Raw genomic sequence first — 21,054 nt, forward strand, 5'->3', positions numbered from 1 at the left:
TGGCAAACGATGTTTACGCGGTTTACATCAGAATTAAGTCGGGGTTTTTTACGACCACGCTTGTCTTGAATGAATGTTATTATGCGTGGGAGTGGGAGTGAGTGATGGCGTACCATAGGGATAGATACCTACTCCCTCCTGAAAAGACCAAGCACGATACGATAATTTCAGCAGCATGGCAAGTGTCTATGAGTTTCCATCCTCTACTCTAAAACTAAAACACCCCTTTTGTTTATTTTGGCTTATCTACGAATCCAGTGCTCGCCCCGCCCACGACACAATTTGATACCAGTCGCCTCAAAACAGTATTATGTCTTGTTGAACCGTAGGCTCCATGAACAAAAAGCCTGATACTGCCCCCCCCCCCCCCAAAAAAAAAAAGTTAAAAAATTTAGTAAATAAATTAAATCGCCATTAAAGATGAAGGTCACGGAGAAAAGTTATTTTTGAGTTGTAGCTAAATATTAGCCAATGAAATCATTTGTTTATTTAAGCACTTCTAACTACTTACTTTTTACATTCGTTTGGTGATCGTCGTCTTTTTGGCCAGTATCAGGCATTTAGTATAGATATAATGAAGTTGACGTCACTCAGGTCTTTGTTATTGTTTTATTTTTTTTTAATTTTTTTTTTTTTTGCCATCTGCGTTTATGGGTGGTTCTCACTAAACTGTATTAATAAGACTATAAACGTTTAAGTTTACACATAGTTTTGTGTGTTGGTTCGTTATACTTCCGGATGGCAATGTTGTGAACTCCTTATCCAGGCGCATACTATTTAAATGGTTGAACCTTTGATGTTTAAACTTTAATGTTAGTTTTCAATGTTAGTTTTCACTCATGAAACTTTAAGTTGGAATAACTGCTCTCTCATTGAGAAGAGCGAGTTATGTTTCATAAACCTAAAGAAAAAATGGTATTTCCTATTGATGCTATGTGTTTAGGTTAAATAGTCTCAAGGATATAACGTATCTTCACACAAAATTATGTGTAACATTGAGCTTTTGTAGCTTGTAATTTAGTTTTATAATCTGGTCAGTACAGTTAGATGAGAATTACCCATACAAATGGCTGTCTAAAAACAATAACAAAGAGCTGAGTGGCGTCAATTTCGTTCCTTCTATATGCGATTATCTTGACTTTATACTTAATTTTCCTCATCCAGTTCATTCCGACATAATACCAAGTTGAGGTGATGATGGGTCACATTTCAGGTTGTTTTACTTTAAACGTGAAGAGGTTCTGTAGCTTAAAAGCTACCCGTTATTACGGTTTTTATTTTCAGGTTGTCCCACGTCCTGTAAGACGTTATAATAAGTGTGTTGTATGTAGTGTATAGTATCTTGAACTATATTATAATGGATTTGTTAATAATTGTGGATGTGTATATTTCTATGTCGTAAATGTGTCATCGGGCCGCGCTGTATGGGGGCTGTGATGCATGGTTGGCCGACAAAGCGTGTATGAGGGGAGAGGGAAAATAGAAGAATGAAATACGAAGCATAAACCACTATGCTGCCATTGGGGGAAAAAGCAACAACAAAACAACACGAATTTAAAATTTTGGCCAGAAAATTAGTCCTTCAAATTTCGATTGATTAAAGTGACTCTCATCCTGGTACAAACTCTTTAACCTGAGGCTTCGCAAAGTCCTATGTTTAAGAGTTTTTGCCATGATAAGGGTCGTTGTAATGGATCGATATTTGAAGGACGAGTTTTCTGGCCAAACTTTTAAATATGTGTTTTGTTTTTTTTTCAGAGCTCGACAGTGTGGTGCAGTGTATTAAATGATATTAAAGCTATACAATAGGAGCTAAATTGACTCGTCAGAAAACCATACAGGCATACCCCCCCAATCCTCTTTCAGCCCTCAACTCGTTATAATCTTCCCTTCCTCAAATTAAATGTTGACTGCCATAATATGGTTTCTCTTCCATTCGGAAGTTTAATTATTATTTCGAATTTTTGTCACCCGTATTATAAATCGTGTTTGCTTGTGGAACTAGGAAGGTTTAATTAGAAATTATATCACGTAATTTTTCTGACGAGCCTTTGCCTCGTCATTATTTTGTGATTCCTGTTTTATAATGTTAACGTATATGTTTAGTGAATGTGGCCTCTCTCGGTGTATCATTCCCTGGCCACGTGAGAAAGTAGAAAATGGAAAGGGGGGGGGGGGTGGACTTAGAGGGCAGGAGAGAGGGTAGGAGGGAGAGAGAGAGAGAGAGAGAGAGAGAGAGAGAGAGAGAGAGAGAGAGAGAGAGAGAGAGAGAGAGAGAGGAAGAGATTGGAAAGGGGGGGGGGGTGCCTTGGGAGAGAATTAATAACGATAGCTTTCGATGGCCATGTTGCTCTTGTTAGTTCCACAGAAGTCGCTCACGTTGAGATTTTAGTAATATCCTTTATCCCCTCGGTATTTATGTATAATTTTGATACAGTCTTGGATTGAGAGCGGATGTATGGCAAATCCCCCCCCCCCCCCACACACACACACACAGACACATGCAGAAAAGAAAAGAGAGACAAAAGACAAGACATATAATCGGTGTGCTGATACATCGTGTCAAAGTTATCATTCACTCTGTTGAAACATTTTATACATCCTCTTTGCCTTCCCCCCTCCCTCTGCCACACACATACACACGCATCAGAAGCAATTATTTTATAATTGATACACAACGTCAGTGTGAAATTGGTAGAAAGATGGCTCTTTTGCTGGAAGGGGATATGTGACTTAATTTAATTGCACTTCATAATTTATAAAGCATTTTAAATTTAAACTGATACTTTATATAGGCTACATAGGAATGGAAACAGTGTAGTTTTGTTTTGTGTAGGTCCCCCCCCCCCCCCCCCCCTTTTTTTTTTTTGTTTTGTTTTTGTTTAAATCCAGATTTTTTACAAAGAAATACAATGTTGTTGCTTAGCGCCTTAAGCAAAGAGATATGTACAATTTTTTAGCGTGGTGCCTTTAACACGTTTGATTTCGTACAACAGTTCCAAGGCACATAGATCTCGTTGAGGTCTATGTTCCATTCAACAAAATGGAATATAATATTAATAATTTGTAAACCTTTGAGTGTATTCCTCTTAATGGTATCCTGTGCTTATATCTGGATGAGACTTTTAGTTGATCCCAAACTAAGTACACTGATAGTGTGCTCTTGGAATCTACATCTATTCCCCATTTGAACCATTCCCCATTGTAAATCTAGAATTTTTTAAACTAGATATCTCATTTTCTTCCTTTTTACTGGTGCTGAAATGACCTAAATTGGTCGCAAGTGCTGTAAAATCTTGAAAACCAAAGCAAACCTCAAGAAAGAAGCATAAACTTCAGTTCTCCTCCACTCTTTTCTTGTCATTCCCAGCACCACTGCGAGATGGCCAGCGCATCAGGAACATGGCGGATCTGTCCCCAAGGCCAGCTCTACCATAAAGCTAACATGAAGGTGGGCAAACCCTATGCCACCTGTTGTTATCCAACTCGCTGTGGAGTAGGTTAGTATCACATTTTGTTGTTGTAGAATGTCGTTGAAGTAACGTATCCTCACTTTCCTAGTTTTGGGGGTCCAATCTTCACTTCACACCAATATGGATCTCAGGTGCAGTCGAGATTTTTTTTCTTCTGACTTTCCTGATGTCCACCAAGCAGTGATTAGGTAACTGGGTCTGTTTATGGTGGTCAGAACTTTGCAAAAGTGGCAAGCAATTGCTATTGCCCCTGTAATGTAAGTAAAGAAATCATGTTAAACGCCAATGTCATAGGGCTTATTGCTTTGAAGGACTGCTATTCTCCCCTAGCTTTTCTGTTTTGTAGTGTTTCCCCGTGGTTTTATAAGAAGTACAGATGAACCTTTCATTTACAATCACTGAAGGTCACAGTGATGAAAATATGTTTGTGGTAATGACAGGTTAAGATTTTGGATTGATTACGCAAAAGTATCAGAGAAACAGCGCAAGTGATTTCTACTGTGAAGGGACAAGTGCTTACTTACAAGTGCTACCCCAGTTGACATAAGGGCAATTAAGGCTTATCACCTGGTTCGGGTTGTCCTTTCCAGTTCTGCATTGTAAGGTTTATCTCCTTAAGATCATTCTGGAAACCCCTCCAAAACCTTTAATCTTAATGTTTATTAAATGATCTCTTCTCTTGCAAGAGTGTTTCCTCATAATATGTATGCAGAGCTTCCAAAAGCATGCCTTTTGCCAGTTCCTTCATATGTCAATATAGTTGTAACGTTTTGAAAAGCACCACGAGTACAACTCAACTATTAAATTAAGTTGTGTTTCAAAAACATGATAAAATGTATTGGGCTTCATATGTTATGTGCAATTTCACATTTTATATCCGCTTATATAAATTTCCATAACTGGAAAGATGATAGAATATAATCTGAGGTTATCTAAGATCTAATGTTGTCAAATCATCTTTTCATGTCAACCCAGGTGAAGAAGTAAAGCCGTGCACAATCAATGGCACTCACGACACCTGTCAGACTTGTGGTACACATTACAACCAGTCACAACGGACATCATCATTCACCATGAATAAGAGATGTGTCAGCTGGCCTCTGGATGAAAACTGTGAAGATGGTTAGTACAACAAAATATTATTTATACAATCAAATTAGTCTGCCATTTCAGCTTCATTTAACAAGTTAATAGCCGTACTTTGGAAAAAAACTTGTACATAAAAATTTGGCCAAAAGACTTGTCCTTCAAAGACCAGTTGATTGAAATGGCCCTCATCTTGGCAAAAACTCTCAAACCTGGAACTTCGCGAAGATGAGGGCCATTTAAATTGATCGATATTTGAATGACAAGTTGTCTGGCCAAATTTTTTAATATGAGATTTTCCAGAGTATGGCAGTCATCTGTTAAACAATGTTTCAAAGAATTGCTTTGACCTTCTGTTGATGGCATATACAGTATTGTGGATAAGCCTTCAAAGAATTGCTTTGACCTCGTGTTGATGGCATGTACAGTATTATGTATTAAGTTTTTAAAAATTGCTTTGACCTTGTGCTGTTGACATGCACAGTGAGGTTAATGATTTCCCATGGTATTTTGATTTATTTGTTTAATTAAATTATAGGGAATTTCTATAGCAATTCAATATTATGTATCCAGCAATGCTCAAGGGCTCTTGTCACAATAGGATTGAACAAACTTTGAACAAATCAGTTTCACTCTGGATATTTCATAAAATTGTAATATCCATTTTTTTCCATCTGATGTCTTGCAGTATTCATGGCTTACGAAACATATGTTGTCTTGGTCTGTTTTTCGTTTCTGTTTTTTTTTTTTTCTCTCTCCTCCATGTAACTGATTTTTTTGGGATTTTTTTTTCTCTCTCACTTTTTTGCTTATACCATAGGACTGGTCTTATGTTTAAATACTAGTCTTCACAATATTTTTATTCATCATATTAAAAATATTCACTTCTATTAAATTACATAGATCCTTAAAAATGTGATTCATTTCTCACAGATGAGCTAGGTTTTTTTTTTTTTTTTTAGGTAATTTGTTTTTTTAAAACTTCCATTATTACTGACCAATATTATTTATTTATTTATTTATTTATTTATTTATTTATTTATTTATTTATTTATTTATTTATTTATTTATTTATTTGTGTATTTCTTTTCTTTCCTCATGTATTTGAATAGTGAATGGCAATAAGAATTTTGATGACTGGAAAACTCGTCGATGCTTATGTGATTTAGAGCGTGGTCAGTTGTTTGACATGCCAGAGTCCTGGAAATCTGCTCCAAATAGTGCCTTTTGTCAGCCTATGAAGCATAAGTGTGAACCAGGCAAGGAGCCAGACATTAAAGGTTTGACTTTTTATCACTTTTATTTCCTAATTTTACAGCATTTTATCCATGAAAAAAACAGTTTAAAATGATGAGCCATTTAACAAAAGGAGGAAATATTCCCCAAAATAATTGCAGATTTTTAGATTTTATCTAATTGGGATCTTGAGTGGAAAGGAGGATATTGGTTTTGCTGTTTGTTACTGGGATATTCAAAGTAAAAGAATATTTTACCCTTTAAAAAAAATGTTGTTTTAACATATTTTTATAAATATGCAAGCCCTTCTGGCTATTTATCCATCCATTAATAATTATTTCATCTACATTATTCTTCTCCTGTTAGCGAGGTATGTATTGGTCAGTTCACATTCTTCTCTGTATTGAATGATAACTTGTCTGCCTTTTTTTTTTAAAGTTAATTTGTTTGGGTTTTTATTTTTTTATTTATTTTTTTGGTTGTATCTCTCTTACTGCTACGTACTCTGTTCAGATGGCAGTTAATGGGTGGCTGGGTCTAGATCTGATTAAGAAAAGGTCTTATTGAAAATCCATAATGTCATATTATTACTGAGTCAGGCCAAACAGACGGCCCCCAACATTAGTTTCAGATTACGCTGGACTCACCGTACTATTGTTCTTGATTAAATTTCTCTTTTTACAGGGAGATGTCAGCCATGTGAACATGGCTATTTCAAAGCAACCAGAGGCCATAGCTTCTGTGAGCCCCAGACAGAGTAAGTAAAACAAGAATTGATATTATGTATTTGACGTATGTTTGTGCTCGTTTCATTAATAATAATAAAGTTTATTTGATTAGCGCCCAATCCCGTTGACAAAACAGCTCTAGCGCACAAAATTGTAAAACATCATTAAAAACATTTTTGTACACACACCCATTTATGCAAGCACGCATGCACACACACACCCTCACAAAGACACACACATTCACCAAAACATGCATATGCATACAGAGATGAAAAAATATCTGTTAACATGAATTATTGAATCAGATCATATCAGGACAATTAACAATAATGGTGAATGAAAGGAGATTATAATATTATGTCATGAGAATTTTGATGTAACAAATGTATATCTTATTAAAAGGATGTTTTATTTAATCTAGTGAGCTTCTCATAAGATGAGATTTTAATTTCTTTTTAAAAGATGATTGGGAATCCACAACCCCGCTCCTAACACTGAATGGTAAAGAATTCAAGACAGTGGGAGCAGCATGAATAAATGCACGATCAGCATAGGTCTTAGATCCTTTTTTAGGAACGCATAATCGTGATTGAGAGTTGGATCTTAAAGAGCTTGAGGGAGTGTAAACATTTATCAAATCTGATATATAGGCAGGAGAAGTTTCATTAATATTTTATGATTGATGGCATCATAACCGCAAGCTTTATCACAATGTCAATCTTGTATTATATGAAAATATATGTGTCAACAGCTTTGACAATGACAATAGTTTATATAATAATTTGTCCTTGTGTTAACTTGTGAGGTAATATATTAATGGTGGCATAATTATGAATAGTGAAAAGATCTTCTTATATTCCATTGGTCAGTTATTTCAGGAAAGTTCAATCCATATATATATATCCACTCTGCTCATTATCTCACTAAGTTCATTTCCATAAGAATGTGTATGTAACGTTTAAAAGAAGGTGAGTTAGTTCATCACCGTCATTAAGATTTACCCCTATGGTAAATGTAAAAAAGGTGGAGTTCATAGTTTAGTGATTTCCTGTTGCTATTAAAATTTATTTTGTGAGAGTTCTGCCATTTGTACTAATTTATATAGTATATTAAAAAAATGGAAATAAATGTTTGGTATATATACATATATTTTTAGATACTGGAATTGGCCTAGGTATGGATTTTGTTTTATTCTCAAGATTCAAAATTTTAAACCGAAAATTTAGATGGAAAGTTTAAAATGTTTTTATTATGGAAAGTTTAAAATGTTTTTATTTTAATTAATTTAATAAGAAATTAATATATGACCAACATTACATCAATTCTAAAGTATTGTAAAATAGCAATTCTTATTAATAAAGGTGGATATCATGTATTTTGGGACCAATTTTGATTTATTAATATTTTTGTTGCCTGTGGGTAACCTGCTGCCCAAGACACAACATGGCTAAGTACTATGTTCTTTGATTCATACCTGAAAAGTACCGAGTTTGACGACCCGCTGCGTTGTTCACTTTGCGGCACTACTTTGCAACTGATTCCCGGGCTATTCCAGTCTACCCTTGGAATAGACTCTGAAGACAAATTTCCCTATTGGGGATGAATAAAGAGAATTAAAGTTTTAAATTTAAAAAAAAAATGTTTACATGTCCTTAAAGAATATATTTACAATCATTTCTTTTCTTTAAATTCCAGATGTCATGAGTTGGGACTTGAGACACTGTCACACGGGGGATTTACAGCAGATAATAATTGTAGCGAGCCAGTCATCATGACAACCCAAAAACCAACAATTGTGGACCCTGGTGAAGCTGTAGGAGGAGGAGGAGGAGGAGGTAGCAGTGATGGTGGAGGAGGTCAGAATCCTCCGCCGCCTTTGAGTACGGTGGATAAGACAATGAGGTCAACCACAACCCAACCCATCAGGTCTGGGTCGTCCAGGAGCATGAAGACTACAGATGACCCAGAGGGTGGCAGTTTGCACTGGCTTATAATGTAAGATATTAAAATTTAATTCCAATCAACAGAGTAAATGTAGGCCATGGCGTTGAGAAGAAAGTAAAGTGGTGAATATCAATAAACTTGCCTGCTAAATACAGTTTGATAAGTAATGACTATAAATTTTTCTAAATTTTTCTCAGTTTTAACACAGATAAGATCCACTCACCATTTCCTGATACAAATGGAGAATTTAAAAAAGAATTAAAAAGGAATCAACAAAAAAAAATGTTAGTACTTTTGTATTACATGCCTCTCAAATGCAAAATTTGTTTGCTAAATTATTGCATTTCAAGTAAAACAAGACACATTTCGCATGCAAACACACACTCTGCTTGAATTCAGTGTAAAATAAAATCCAGTACATGTTGTCTTCTAACTTACATGTTAGACAATGAATTATCAAATCCTAGGTCTACACACTGAAAAAGATTTTACAGTGCAGCAACAATCAATTTGATATAAATGACCTTCGAAATATAAGTTGACTATTTCTTTTTTTTTTTTAAAGAATTTTTTTTACATGACTTTTTTTTTTCATTCCTGTCTTCTTATCCCGTCAATTGCAATTTTTTGTCAACATATTTAATTATGCTCTCCATTATTTAAAATCTGACAACTAAATATTGTATCCATTTGAATGAAACTCATGTGACTTATTTCACTAAATCATTCTAGTCTCTGGGCGGTTAACCTGCATTTGCCACCTCTACTATGTATAGTATTATATAGCGTTTTCAGTTCTCTATCACCTTCTTTCTTTTTTTTTCTAAAGAATTATTTTTTGTCAATATTGTCAAAGTTTGACACTTATTAAAATTTACATATAAGATTTTAAGAAATAAACTTCTCAAAGCATCATTCTAAAAAAAATTTTTGCAGGTGGTATATTATACATCAAATCAAAATCGAATCTTAGTTTCATCTGTAAACAGCCATTTAGTTAGTCAATTGTATGCTTTTCTGACCAATTCTGTCATTCTTATTGGTACTAATTCATTTGTCTTATCTTTACCTGTTTTGTAGATTGATTGTCGTGTTCATTCTCTTGGTGATCATTGTCATCGGCATTGTCTTGTATTACAGAAGATACAAAGGGATAAGTCTATGTTGTTGTGGTAAGTAGAGAAATTCATTCCTGCTTGTATATATAGAGAATATTTATAATTCACATATTGTGTTTGTGAAAAGAACTTTGATAAGCACGTAAAGAAAGGTGTGTAAGGGAAGATGATAGTAAAGACAGAAAGAAAGATACGTTAATACCTTAAGGAAATATTTTAATTATTCTCCCCCTTTTTTTTCTTTACTTTTTTACTTTTAGCATGTCAATAATAGTGTCACAGTACATCTGTATTTAGACACCCAGGCTGATATGTGCACCCTCATCATCCCTGATGGAATAATTTTTGAATGTGATGAGAGTCATCAATCATGCTTAATAATTTTATTGTTTTAATGATCTAATACTGAAAATAAAGTAAAAATAAGTGAACTAAACCAATGATTCACTATTACTGTATATGGGTAGTATGTTGCTAATGTGTATCATTATGCGTGATAGCAGTGAACACTGACTTTAAGAATGTGTTTGAGGTTTTTTTAGCAAAGGCACAGTGTAACATCATTTTACTAAGCGTAGAGTTTGGTTAGGTGTATGGTTTATGATTTTCAACTTTTTAATATTTTGATTTCCTTGATCTCTTTCAGTCCCTTTCAAATCCACAGATGAGGAAAAATCACCAGGTGTTACTGCAGGACATGGCCAGTACAAAAACGGTACTGGAAATGGAGTCTTGATGGAACCTCATCTCACAGTGGTGACCAAAGGCGGTGTTAACAATAACATCAACGGCAATTTGCCTCAACATCAGCATCAACAAAATTCCACAAACCTTCGTTATGCTCAACACAATGGAAATTCTGTCCATTTTTCAGACAGCAGTGATTTCGATTCCCAGTTGTTTCAAAATCAAAAGAATTCTTCGTCCTCTTCTTCATCTCACCAAATAAGAATGTCTCCAGCACCTCGCCATGGCATTTTGCGCAATGGTGGATCATCTTCATCATCATCGGACCATCACACTCCCTACTCCCAATACCTGCATAGTAGGTCTCAAGATGCATCCATTGACAGTATAGGTAGGGAGAAATTGCATGTCAATGGATTTGAAGCTAATCAGGATCTAGGTGAAAATGATCCTTTACTTGTTGCAGAAGGTCCCTATCCCAGGTCAGTTACTGTTTCCACTGGTGGTGGTGGACATGATCTTCTACATAATTCAGCATTTGCTGCATCAAATTCCCCACCAATTAATATGTCACCCCTGAATCCAGGAATCTACACATCAGCATCTGGTGGTGTTCCAGGCCACCCTAACAATATAAAAAATCCTCCAATGCTGGGCAACATGAACCCAAATTTCAATATGAACAATGTTGTGACTTCATCATCTGTCCCTACTACTGTTCCCGTTCAGACCAGCCAACAGCAACCAATTCATCAAGTGACCTTTGCACCCACAGCAGATACCGTTACATTCAAACGGAGCATCTCTGTCATCGCTAGTCCTGAGGGTGAGGTGGAGGAAGAGGAACTAGAGGCAAATGTACCTCGTTTCAGTCAAATTTTACCAGACGGTTCAGAAGATCCTGCTTCATCAGTAAACGAAACACCCACCACCACCAACCCAATACTACGCATGCTACAGGAAAAAGAGAGAGTTGATATCCAACAACAACAGCAGACATATCCTATGGATTCTCCGCAAAGGGAATTGACTCACCAGATGCGTCTGCCATCAGAACGTCTGCAGCACCGACCCCACCACCAAAACCCCAACAGCAACACAACTCAACAACGCAATCCAAATTACTCCCACCATCGCAATCATCAAGGTTATCCACCTGCCTTATTCCGTGCTTGTAGTCAGCCTACGGATAGCAATATCCCTGATCATTGTATCATGGATTTGAAAGAACAGCAACTCGCCAATTCTTTTCATTCATCTTTGGAAGACGGTTCATCTGCCGGATTGAGATCAGATTCATCAAATACTGGTGTTTTGAAACTAGAAGACTTTACAGCTTCGTTAGATCAAACTAATTTGAAAATGTGTCCTGGAGACAGTGCTAATAAGATTGGTGCTAGAAGTAATAATAGCAGTAGTAGTAATAATAGTAACAATTCAAAACAACCCGAGTTTGGGATGTTTGTCATAGGAAGTGGAGGGGGAAGTGCTCAAAACACTCTTGAACGTAAACGTTCAACAGGTAACAATTCACTACAGCGCAGACGATTTCTAAGTGGGAGTGGAAGACAAAATTCAGTGGAGAGGAAAAGGAGAAGTAGTGGTAGTGAAAGTGCACAAAATACTCTTGAATTCAAAAGGGGAGGAGATAAACAAAGATCTTGTTTGAAAAGTTTTAGTGGTAGTGGTTTAGAAGATGGGGAGACAGAGGAGAAAAAACTTCGCTTAGGTAGAACTGTTTCATTTGATGCAGAGGAAGAGAAAAACATTGGACATGACACTAAACCTAAACAGGTTGGTGGTAATTCTCTTACCTCTACGTCCTCATCATCTGACGGTAGTCAGGGACCCTATTTCGATACATCTGTGGACTTGAGAAAAGAACTGCAACTTTTACCGCGGGCAGCGGAAGAAGGATATGATGGGGGAAATGAAAGTGATGGAGGTGAGGAGAACACAGATCCTAAACAAAGACAGTCTGAGGATAATGTAGATTTAAGCAGCTCCGAGGATGGTCGAACTAGTCCTACAGTAAGTTTGAGAAATGTTTTCCATTGTTTTATATTTTTTTTAAATTGAGCTTTTATATAGAGCAATATCCACTACATGTGCTCAAAGCGCTTTACAAGGGGTCCAACAGCAACTCGTAACATGTAGAATGAAATATGACGCCTGTAGGCAATATTACAATTTTTTTCTGACAGAGACAACGCTGTCAATGGCCAGGTACTCATTTTACACCTGAGTACGGTGAGAAAATATGAGTAAAGAGCCTTTTCCAAGGACGAAACTATGTGCTGAGCGAGGCTCGAACCCAGGACCTTCCGATCCGAAAGCAAGTGTCATACCACAAGACCACATAGCTGCATAATTATATTTCGGAGGCATTGGCATATAATATCATTTCCAGCATAAAAATATAATAATACTATGTTTTTTTTGGGTTTTTTTTTGGGGGGGGGGGGGGGGGGTTAAGTCAAGAAGGATTTACAGTGCTGCCAGCCAACCTTACATTTCAGTCTCTATTATTTTGTTTTTTTTTTAAAGCATACTTTTTAAGTGTGCCTAAACACTTAAATTTGTTTCATAATCTTGAAGTGTTGGGAGTTGAATAAAATTTATATTATTGTTTGGTGGTGGTGGTCACATCAGATTTATATGTCTATTCTGTAAATCGATACAATTTATATTGTCATTAATGAGTAATTTTGACTGTTTGATTTGATTTGTAATGGAGCCATCCTCTAACCAAGGGAGGTGTGATTGATAATAATAATAATATTAATACTATTAATAAAAATAATAAGCTTTATACATCCTTAAACATGTAAAAATGAATATTTTAGACAATTTGAAAACATTATTGGATCTGAAAAAGGACCATCCATGTCTTTTAGTGATGTGAAAAGTGAAAGTCACATATTAGTATTAAGGCAAGTCACATTAAGAGACTTAATCCTCTCGAAAACATGCCGCTGCACAAAGAGCGACTGGGTCGTCTATGACCTTGGCAACATTTGTTAGGAAAGAGAAAGATGATCGTGTAACTCTAAATGCGGATGTATTATTTAATAAGATTCTTCCTTCCTTTGCCTTCAATCTCTCAGTGCCAGCAGGGCATAAGGCCTGGACATTTTTCTTCCATTTCATTCAGTTCTTGGCCACAGTCCTGGCCTGAATGGGGTTCATGACGTCCCATAGTGGGCAGGGAGGCACTTACTGTGTCTTCTATCACTCTATATCTGTTTTCCAACATGCTTTCTGTCTTCGTCTAAGAATGAGATTACTTGGTTTTATCCTGGCCCTGTCTGGGAGGGAAACTGTCAAATGTAAAGTTAGAGTTTTGGGAGATGATATTTTTTGTCTTGTAAATCATCTCTCTGTTATGCACTGTATTATTTTTGTTTACATATCATGTATGATTTGTAACGTAAACATTTGAGTGTGTTCCTCTTAGTGGGGACCTGTGCTTTTGTCAGGATGAGACATTTGGGTGATCTCAAATTAAGTACACTGATAGTGTGCTCTTGGAATCTACACCTGTTCTCCATTTGAGCAATTCCCCTTTGTCTCCTTTTTCTCGGGTGCTTTAATTGTACTTCTAGAACTTTTTGATATCCCATTTTCTTCCTTTTTACTGTCGCTGATATGACCTAAATGTTGTCACAAGCGCTGTAAAACCCTTAAAAAGAAATACAAACATCAGTCCTGGCCCTCTGCCAGGAGTGCCATCCAGTTTCGTTCATCTCCTTTCCCACCATCCTAGTTAAGTTAAGTCTAGTTAAGAAGAATTTGCCTCGCGCCATTCAGTACAAATGAAAGTTCTTCCAAAAATAAAAATGAAGCTAACAGTTATTGTGTATTTCATGCATCATTGTAGGCGACAAGGTTTCACAGTAACTATCTTATCAGCAAAAAAGTATCAACATAGTGCATAGTAATGATAAATTTTACATACTGTTCTATCAGCAAAAAAGTATCAACATAGTGCATAGTAATGATAAATTTTACATACTGTTCTATCAGCAAAAAAGTATCAACATACTGCATAGTAATGATAAATTTTGCATACTCTCCTATCAGCAAAAAAGTATCAACACACTGCATAGTATTGATAAATTTTACATACTGTCCTATCAGGAAAAAAGTATCAACACACTGCATAGTAATGAGAATTTTACATACTATGCTATCAGCAAAAAAGTATCACCTCACTGCATAGTACTAAGAGTAATGATGGATTTTACATACTGTCATATGTCTCATAAGTCATGACTTATCCCAATACCACTAATTATTTTTTATTTTGTAAAATACATTCAAAATATATGGCATATATTTGGTATATCAAGTGACCAAATATCACTTACGATATGTAAAATCAACGACGTTATGATTATTTTATTTTAGTCATTTTTCTTGGTGCCCTATAAAGCATGAGGAAGTTGTTTCATTTCTCTTCGTATATTTGATCATGCTTTATTGTGGACATAATTTATCATAATATTTCATTTCATCTGGTCCCATGCACTAGTCTCTCCACCCCTCTCTCTCTCTCTCTCTCTCTCTCTCTCTCTCTCTCTCTCCTCTCTCTCTCTCTCTCTCTCTCTCTCTCTCTCTCTCTCTCTCTCTCTCTCTCTCTCTCTCTCTCTCTCTCTCTCTCTCTCTTCCCCCCTCCCCTTCCCCAACTCCCAAATCATTTTCACATGAATTCATTATAATTTTCCATTTTATAGTGAAAAGAAGAATAAAAAGAAATGAAGTTGGGATGGGGTGGGAGGGGATACCAGAGCTGCATATGATAGAAAATAGATAAAGTTTTGTATTATATATTTATTTTATTAATTTGCATTTTTTCCTCCCGCAAACAGACAAATACCTACAGACGCTGTCAAAGTGAGAGTGCATCTAGTAGTACTGAGGCCATGCAGAAACCCCCACCTCGTTCTTTATCAGAGGAAAAGCCTTTGAAAAATGAAAGGCCTATCGCTAAAGTCAAACGTAAGAGTTTACATTGTGCGTTGAGACTGTTGTTAATGAAATACTGAAGTAAATGATTTATTAGTTTTAATGCATGCAGATCTGCCATAATCCAACATTCACTGAAAGCTTCCAATTTCCTGTAATGTATTTTTTTTTTTTTTTTTGGTAATCTTGGTTGGATTTTTCAATCTTTTATTCTTTTTTTATAAATAAATAAATAAATATTGAGCTTTTATATAGCGCATTATCAACTAAATGTGCTCAAAGCGCTTTAAAAAAATGATTTTGTGGTTTTCATAGTCGAAATAATACTTAATCTGTCTTGAAATAATTCTTTTGGGTTTCATTAATAAAATTTAATTTTTTAATATTTCCTGATTTCAATATATGTCAAATTAATTGCGATGAAATTTTGATGCAAGCTTAGACATCGTTACAAATACAATTTCAGAGAATAGTATTAGATTATCCTTGTCGGTTGAAATATGGCATGGGAATTAATTTAATTGAGCAATGATGTCCTATTAATAATTTGTTATTTAAAGATTAACTTTTTAAAAAATAGTGCTACATTATGTTTTCATATTGGTGTTCTGCGTTTAAGATTAAATACAACTTATGCCAGCCAGATATAACTTAACATCTCACAAAACTATGTGTAATCTTGAATGTTTATTGATATAATTTCCTGAGAACTATCCACCAAAATGGCTGTCTAAAAACAATAACAAAGAGCTTAGTGACGTAAATTTATTCCTTCTACAGCTATACATGATGACTAGGAACTTTGTATTAGAAGTAATATTTGTCAAATTATAAGGGGACATTGTTTTCTTCTGATTTTTCAGCAATGCCAGCGAGTGACCTTTCCGTAAATAAATTGGTGCCTGATGAAGAGGATGGGACGTCATCATCAACTGCCACTGCCACTACAACAGCCTCATCTGGTGCTACTGGTAATATTTTAGACTACAGCAGTGACAGCAGTAGTGGAGAGGTAGGCAATAAATCATTGAGATATTGATTTATGTCTTAAGAACATTCCACAGTGCCATCGTCATCAGTATCATCTTTGTTGTCTTCATCATCAACATTTTTGTCATCATTTTCATAACACTCCAACTTTAAATATGGCATGCCACAAGGATCTGTCTTGGGCCCATTTCTTTTTGCCTCTACATGACGCCCTTGAAGAAAAAATATCAAAAGAAGAACTTAACCATCTTTTCTACATGACAACACTCAAATTTCTGTGCCTATCTTCAACATCTATGATTAGAGATCTTGAACAATGCATGCAGATCATCAAATTATGGATGAATAACCAGTTACAATTGAATGGTTGACATGTCTCCTATTACGAAAAATTCGTAAAACTGCGAAATTTTGGCTCCAGTTTCAGAAATTCATGAGCATCTCTAAGTCATTAAAACTTATTGAAAATAAATGTTGATGCCATACTACATAATTTTAAGGATTTTGAAGTTATAAGATTAGCTATAGCGGCTACAGTTTTTATCTCCTAAAAATTACGAATTTTTACATTTTCATGTAGGCAGATCTGGGGAACTAGCCAGTTTTGAGAATATAACAATAAATAATGGCATTATCATCAAATCTCTATTTGTAAAAAGTTAAGTTTTTGATGAGTTCTTGTCCATGGACTGCCATTAACTATCACTTGAAAAATATTAGCAGTATTTGGAATCTTTTGGATGGAAGACATTACAAAATTAATCATCAACTTTCATGTAGCGTTCTATCTCTTTAGAAAGAAGGAAGCATGAAACTATTTTGTTATTTAAAAAAGAAGTAAATTGAATAAAAAACAATATTGTAAATCAGTCTATAATTGGGGCAAGACTTTTGATATTCGTCATCATCATCGGCACCATCATCATCATCATCATCATCATCATCATCATCATCATAATTACCATCCTGATCACTATCACCATATTATATATATCACCATCATTAAATTTATCAATGTCATTATTATCTAGTCATTATCTTATAGTTGTCTTATAAATTTGATTCAACAGGAAAACGTTTCAAGTGAATCACCAAGATATGAAGAAAATAGACAGGAAGAGAGTGACAGTGAGGAAGATATTTAAAGGCAGTAATATTTGCTCAACCTGAGTGAAAGAAACGGGGATGATTACGAGTGAATACAAGTGTGGTGTCATGTGTTTGCATAAGCATCTGTCAGACGTGTGTGTGTGTGTGTGTGTGTGTTGAGAGGTTGTACATACGACTGAGTGCCTGAATGATGATTTTATTGTGGAGATTTTTAAAATGTTAAAATGGCGTCACATAAGGGCAATGGGAATGAGTGTTGTGCTCATCTGCCTGTCGTACAAGACAAAACTATTGATATTAATTATGACATGTAAATACGAAGAAAGTTGTTGGGAAAAAAAATCAATATCATTTGAAAGAAAATGATTTAGTGAGATGAAGTGATTGGTTTTAAGGGTGTTTTAGAACCTTGGTATAAACATTGCAGACCTGCCATTTATGAAAATGAAATCTTGATCCTCAGATTTAGATAATTTGAAAAAAAAATTTCATTTAAATTATATATTTGGGTTGGAGGGTGGAAACCTCATTATGGCCAAATTCTGATTTTGTGGCAAAACAATTTTTTTTTATTTTTTATTTTTTATTTGAAGAGTGTATGAGAGGAGTTGGAGTAAACATATATGGTCAAATATTGTGTGGTCAAAATCTAACACTAACCATATAAGTGCCAGATGGGGCGTTTCTGTTATTTTTTTTTTTGCTAAAACCCAACTACAACCACTCCCCAAGCTTTCCAAATATTAAGGTTATCCAACCATTATAATGACATAGGAAGTTATTAGCTCCATGTTTTTCCAATCACTAGTACAATAGAAAAAAAGTTACTCATTTTTTGTATTTTCGTTTCATTTTTTCAAAAGGGATGTTTCTGCACTTACCCAGTAAGAGTCGGATTTCAATGATTTCTGTTTTACTCACCATTGGGTGTTTTCAAATTAGAGTGGTTGTCCTTTGGAGTCATTAGACCCATGGAGCCAGAGCTTAATTCGGTTTCTGTACCATAATATGGATGTGTTGCTACCTTATGAATACAACACTAGTCAATGGCACTGTCCTTTCGGCAATGTATGTTTTCAGCTACCCAGGCATTTGGTAGGCAGGTGATCAGAAATAATCTGATATAAGGCATATTTTGACCAGAAGCACTTGCATTTAATTTGATATTCTACCCATTTAGCTACAGGCCCCCTGTAAGGTTTTAATTTTTTTTCTAAAAAATAAAGAATGAATTCTCATTATTTAAAGATAAAATCGACAGAAGGGAGGGCAACAATCCCAATATAAAATAACAATTTATATTTTTTATTAAAACTACATCTGAATTAAAAAATTGAAATTACAATACACATGTAACAAATGAAATATAGGTTTAAAAACTGAAATGAATGGGGCAAGCAATCGAAATAGATAGGGGGTTGTGTGGTGGTTGTTTATGTACAACTGCAATGATTAATAATCAACAAAAGAAGTTTATGGAAGGAACACAATTTAATAACAGACTAACATAGACTTAATTTTTGCACAATTCAACATTGTTGTTAGTGTTGTTATTTTGAACAAGACTTCAAATACATGGCAAGACGTGTACATTAGACTTGAAGAATATCAATTGATCTATTATTGTCTCTCACTTCAACAATGTGTAGGGCATATTCGTATATATATTTATATATTATTGCAAGTATTATTATTATAGTTATATTGATTAAGAAAGCATAGTTGAGTTGAATTTTACTATTGCTGCTGCTGCTGCCATTTTGTCCGTAATGGAAAAGCCTTGAGCTACATAGTCTGTTTATCAAAATATGTTACAATATTACAGTGATTATATAATCATATCAAATTAATCACATATGAGTCATATCATCCTTAAAGCCGCCCAAATAATTCATGCACATTTTCCTCATTCCTTACCTTCACCCAGAAAAGCATTACGTTGATAATTATGGATTGGGTTATTTTCACTTTCTTTTTTCAATTAGTTGATTTTTTTTTATTGTTGGGATTTATTATAATTTTTTTTTGTGTGTGTTTTTTGTTTTTTTTTTGCAAGCCATGTGATAATGATAGTCGTGTCACTTTCTTTAGGTTGACTTTCGTCTATGTAAAACTTGATTCATTTTATGTCATATTGCCTTTTGAAAGGTTTCATATGAGAGTTGGATTGTTTACATCATCTTTACTCATTTTTCCTAGATATGTTCCTCTTATGGAACAATTTATTTGCTGGTATCAAGCTTCTGAGCAATATCAACACCATCAGGGAAAATACAATAATTTTTTGTCTTTTTTCTTTTAGTTATAGACAGTAATACTGTTAGTCAGCTTATTTGAAGAAGTAGATAAAGAAGGATTATTCTACACCGTTCAATCTTTATTTCAACCAAATTATTCAATGTAATACTAGCTGAAGGTGAACATCCATCCAACTCGTTGATAATGTCAGGAAAGCAAAAATAATATGTAAAAGTTGAATAAAAGGAAGAATAATTATTTTGTTATTTTTCTTTGTTTTTTGTTTTTTCAGTTTGTTTATCTCACAAACCTATGATGTTCGCATGGGTGTACGATCCGATAGTGATGTCGTTTCTTCTTCTCTTTACTAGCCTATCCTAATTCTTTGGTTTGTGATTGTATTTTTGACAGGGGATATTTTTTTTCTGTAAATCTTCTGCCTGTTTGTTCTTGGTTATTTATAATTTAGCTTATGATATCTTTAGGTTATGATTTTGATTTACATTTGTACTATTTTTGTTAGATTGCTTGTTTTTTTGTTTCAGCGGTCTCTCATATAACCTCAATTGTGTTGGAAGAGACCTAAAGCAACAAAAAAAAAAAAAAAAAAAAAGTAAGTTATCACATCAAAGCCGTTAATTTCCTTGTGGAGGATGATGCATTTTATGAGACTGCATCTTGTATATTCATTGCAATAATAATTGTATTGAGAACTAATTGTGTTTTTATGGTTCCCTCCTTTTTCTATTGACGGAATTATTTTCTCTGAGATTAGTTTTGTTACTCTGTTGTGTACTATCATCCTGAGGTAAGATTAAATCTGTCATTTTCTATATTTTGATAATGGCTATACTATATTAGATTATCGAGCAACTCCGTCTTGAGATGCATGTGATATTATAAGTAGTAATAAACAAAAATGAATATAACAGCTTTAAAAAAGAACAAAATATCAAACACGGAACGTTTCAGGCTCAAAACCCTTCTTCAGCCAACAATAAAGATATAAATACATTACTGAATTCTGGATTGATGACAGAGATATTTTGTAGGTCCTCTCTTTAGATAAATCTTGGGGGAAAAAATGTCAAGGAAGTCCCCGGTTTAAGAGTTTTTGACAAGATGAGGATCATTTTACTCAATTGATCTTTGAAGGACTAGTTTGAATTTTCTGACCAACATTTTTAAAATGTGTTTTATCAGAGGAAGGCAATATATTGTAAAGATGACATTTTTATATGTGATCCACCATCTCAATCTAGTGGTATATCGGGATGAACAGGACTCTGAAAATTGAATAAGTTTTTGATTATAAAATTTCAATAACCTTTAAATAATGCAATGAACATTTTGTAACTTAAGAAAGATATTTAAATTTCGTATTAATAACCATTTTGATTTTTTTATCTGAATTATCTGGGTCTTATTCGCTTCAGCATATAACACCCGGTTTAGACGGTGTTTATAATCATGTTT

The 21,054-nt window shown here is 34.6% G+C and overlaps 1 protein-coding gene across 4 annotated transcripts in view; it reads left to right on the forward strand.

Moving 5' to 3' along the window:
• LOC144970314 (uncharacterized) overlaps positions 1-20,498 on the forward strand; it is an 83,463-nt gene extending 62,965 nt beyond the window's left edge. For 3 of the 4 annotated variants that reach the window (XM_078909818.1, XM_078909817.1, XM_078909816.1), the window contains 10 exons: positions 3,371-3,500; positions 4,449-4,595; positions 5,672-5,839; positions 6,480-6,552; positions 8,219-8,518; positions 9,548-9,639; positions 10,232-12,303; positions 15,144-15,273; positions 16,104-16,252; positions 17,301-20,498. In XM_078909818.1, coding sequence (XP_078765944.1) covers positions 3,371-3,500; positions 4,449-4,595; positions 5,672-5,839; positions 6,480-6,552; positions 8,219-8,518; positions 9,548-9,639; positions 10,232-12,303; positions 15,144-15,273; positions 16,104-16,252; positions 17,301-17,375 — 3,336 coding nt within the window. In that variant the 3' untranslated portion in view covers positions 17,376-20,498. The remainder of the gene's footprint in view (positions 1-3,370; positions 3,501-4,448; positions 4,596-5,671; positions 5,840-6,479; positions 6,553-8,218; positions 8,519-9,547; positions 9,640-10,231; positions 12,304-15,143; positions 15,274-16,103; positions 16,253-17,300) is intronic. The other variant, XM_078909819.1, reaches the window with a different exon arrangement.
• The last annotated feature ends 556 nt before the right edge of the window (positions 20,499-21,054 follow it).

This window comes from Berghia stephanieae, chromosome 4 (genome assembly GCF_034508935.2).
Source record: "Berghia stephanieae isolate SIO BIC M18660-M18661 chromosome 4, UCSD_Bste_1.3, whole genome shotgun sequence".
NCBI classification, from domain to species: domain Eukaryota; kingdom Metazoa; phylum Mollusca; class Gastropoda; order Nudibranchia; family Aeolidiidae; genus Berghia; species Berghia stephanieae.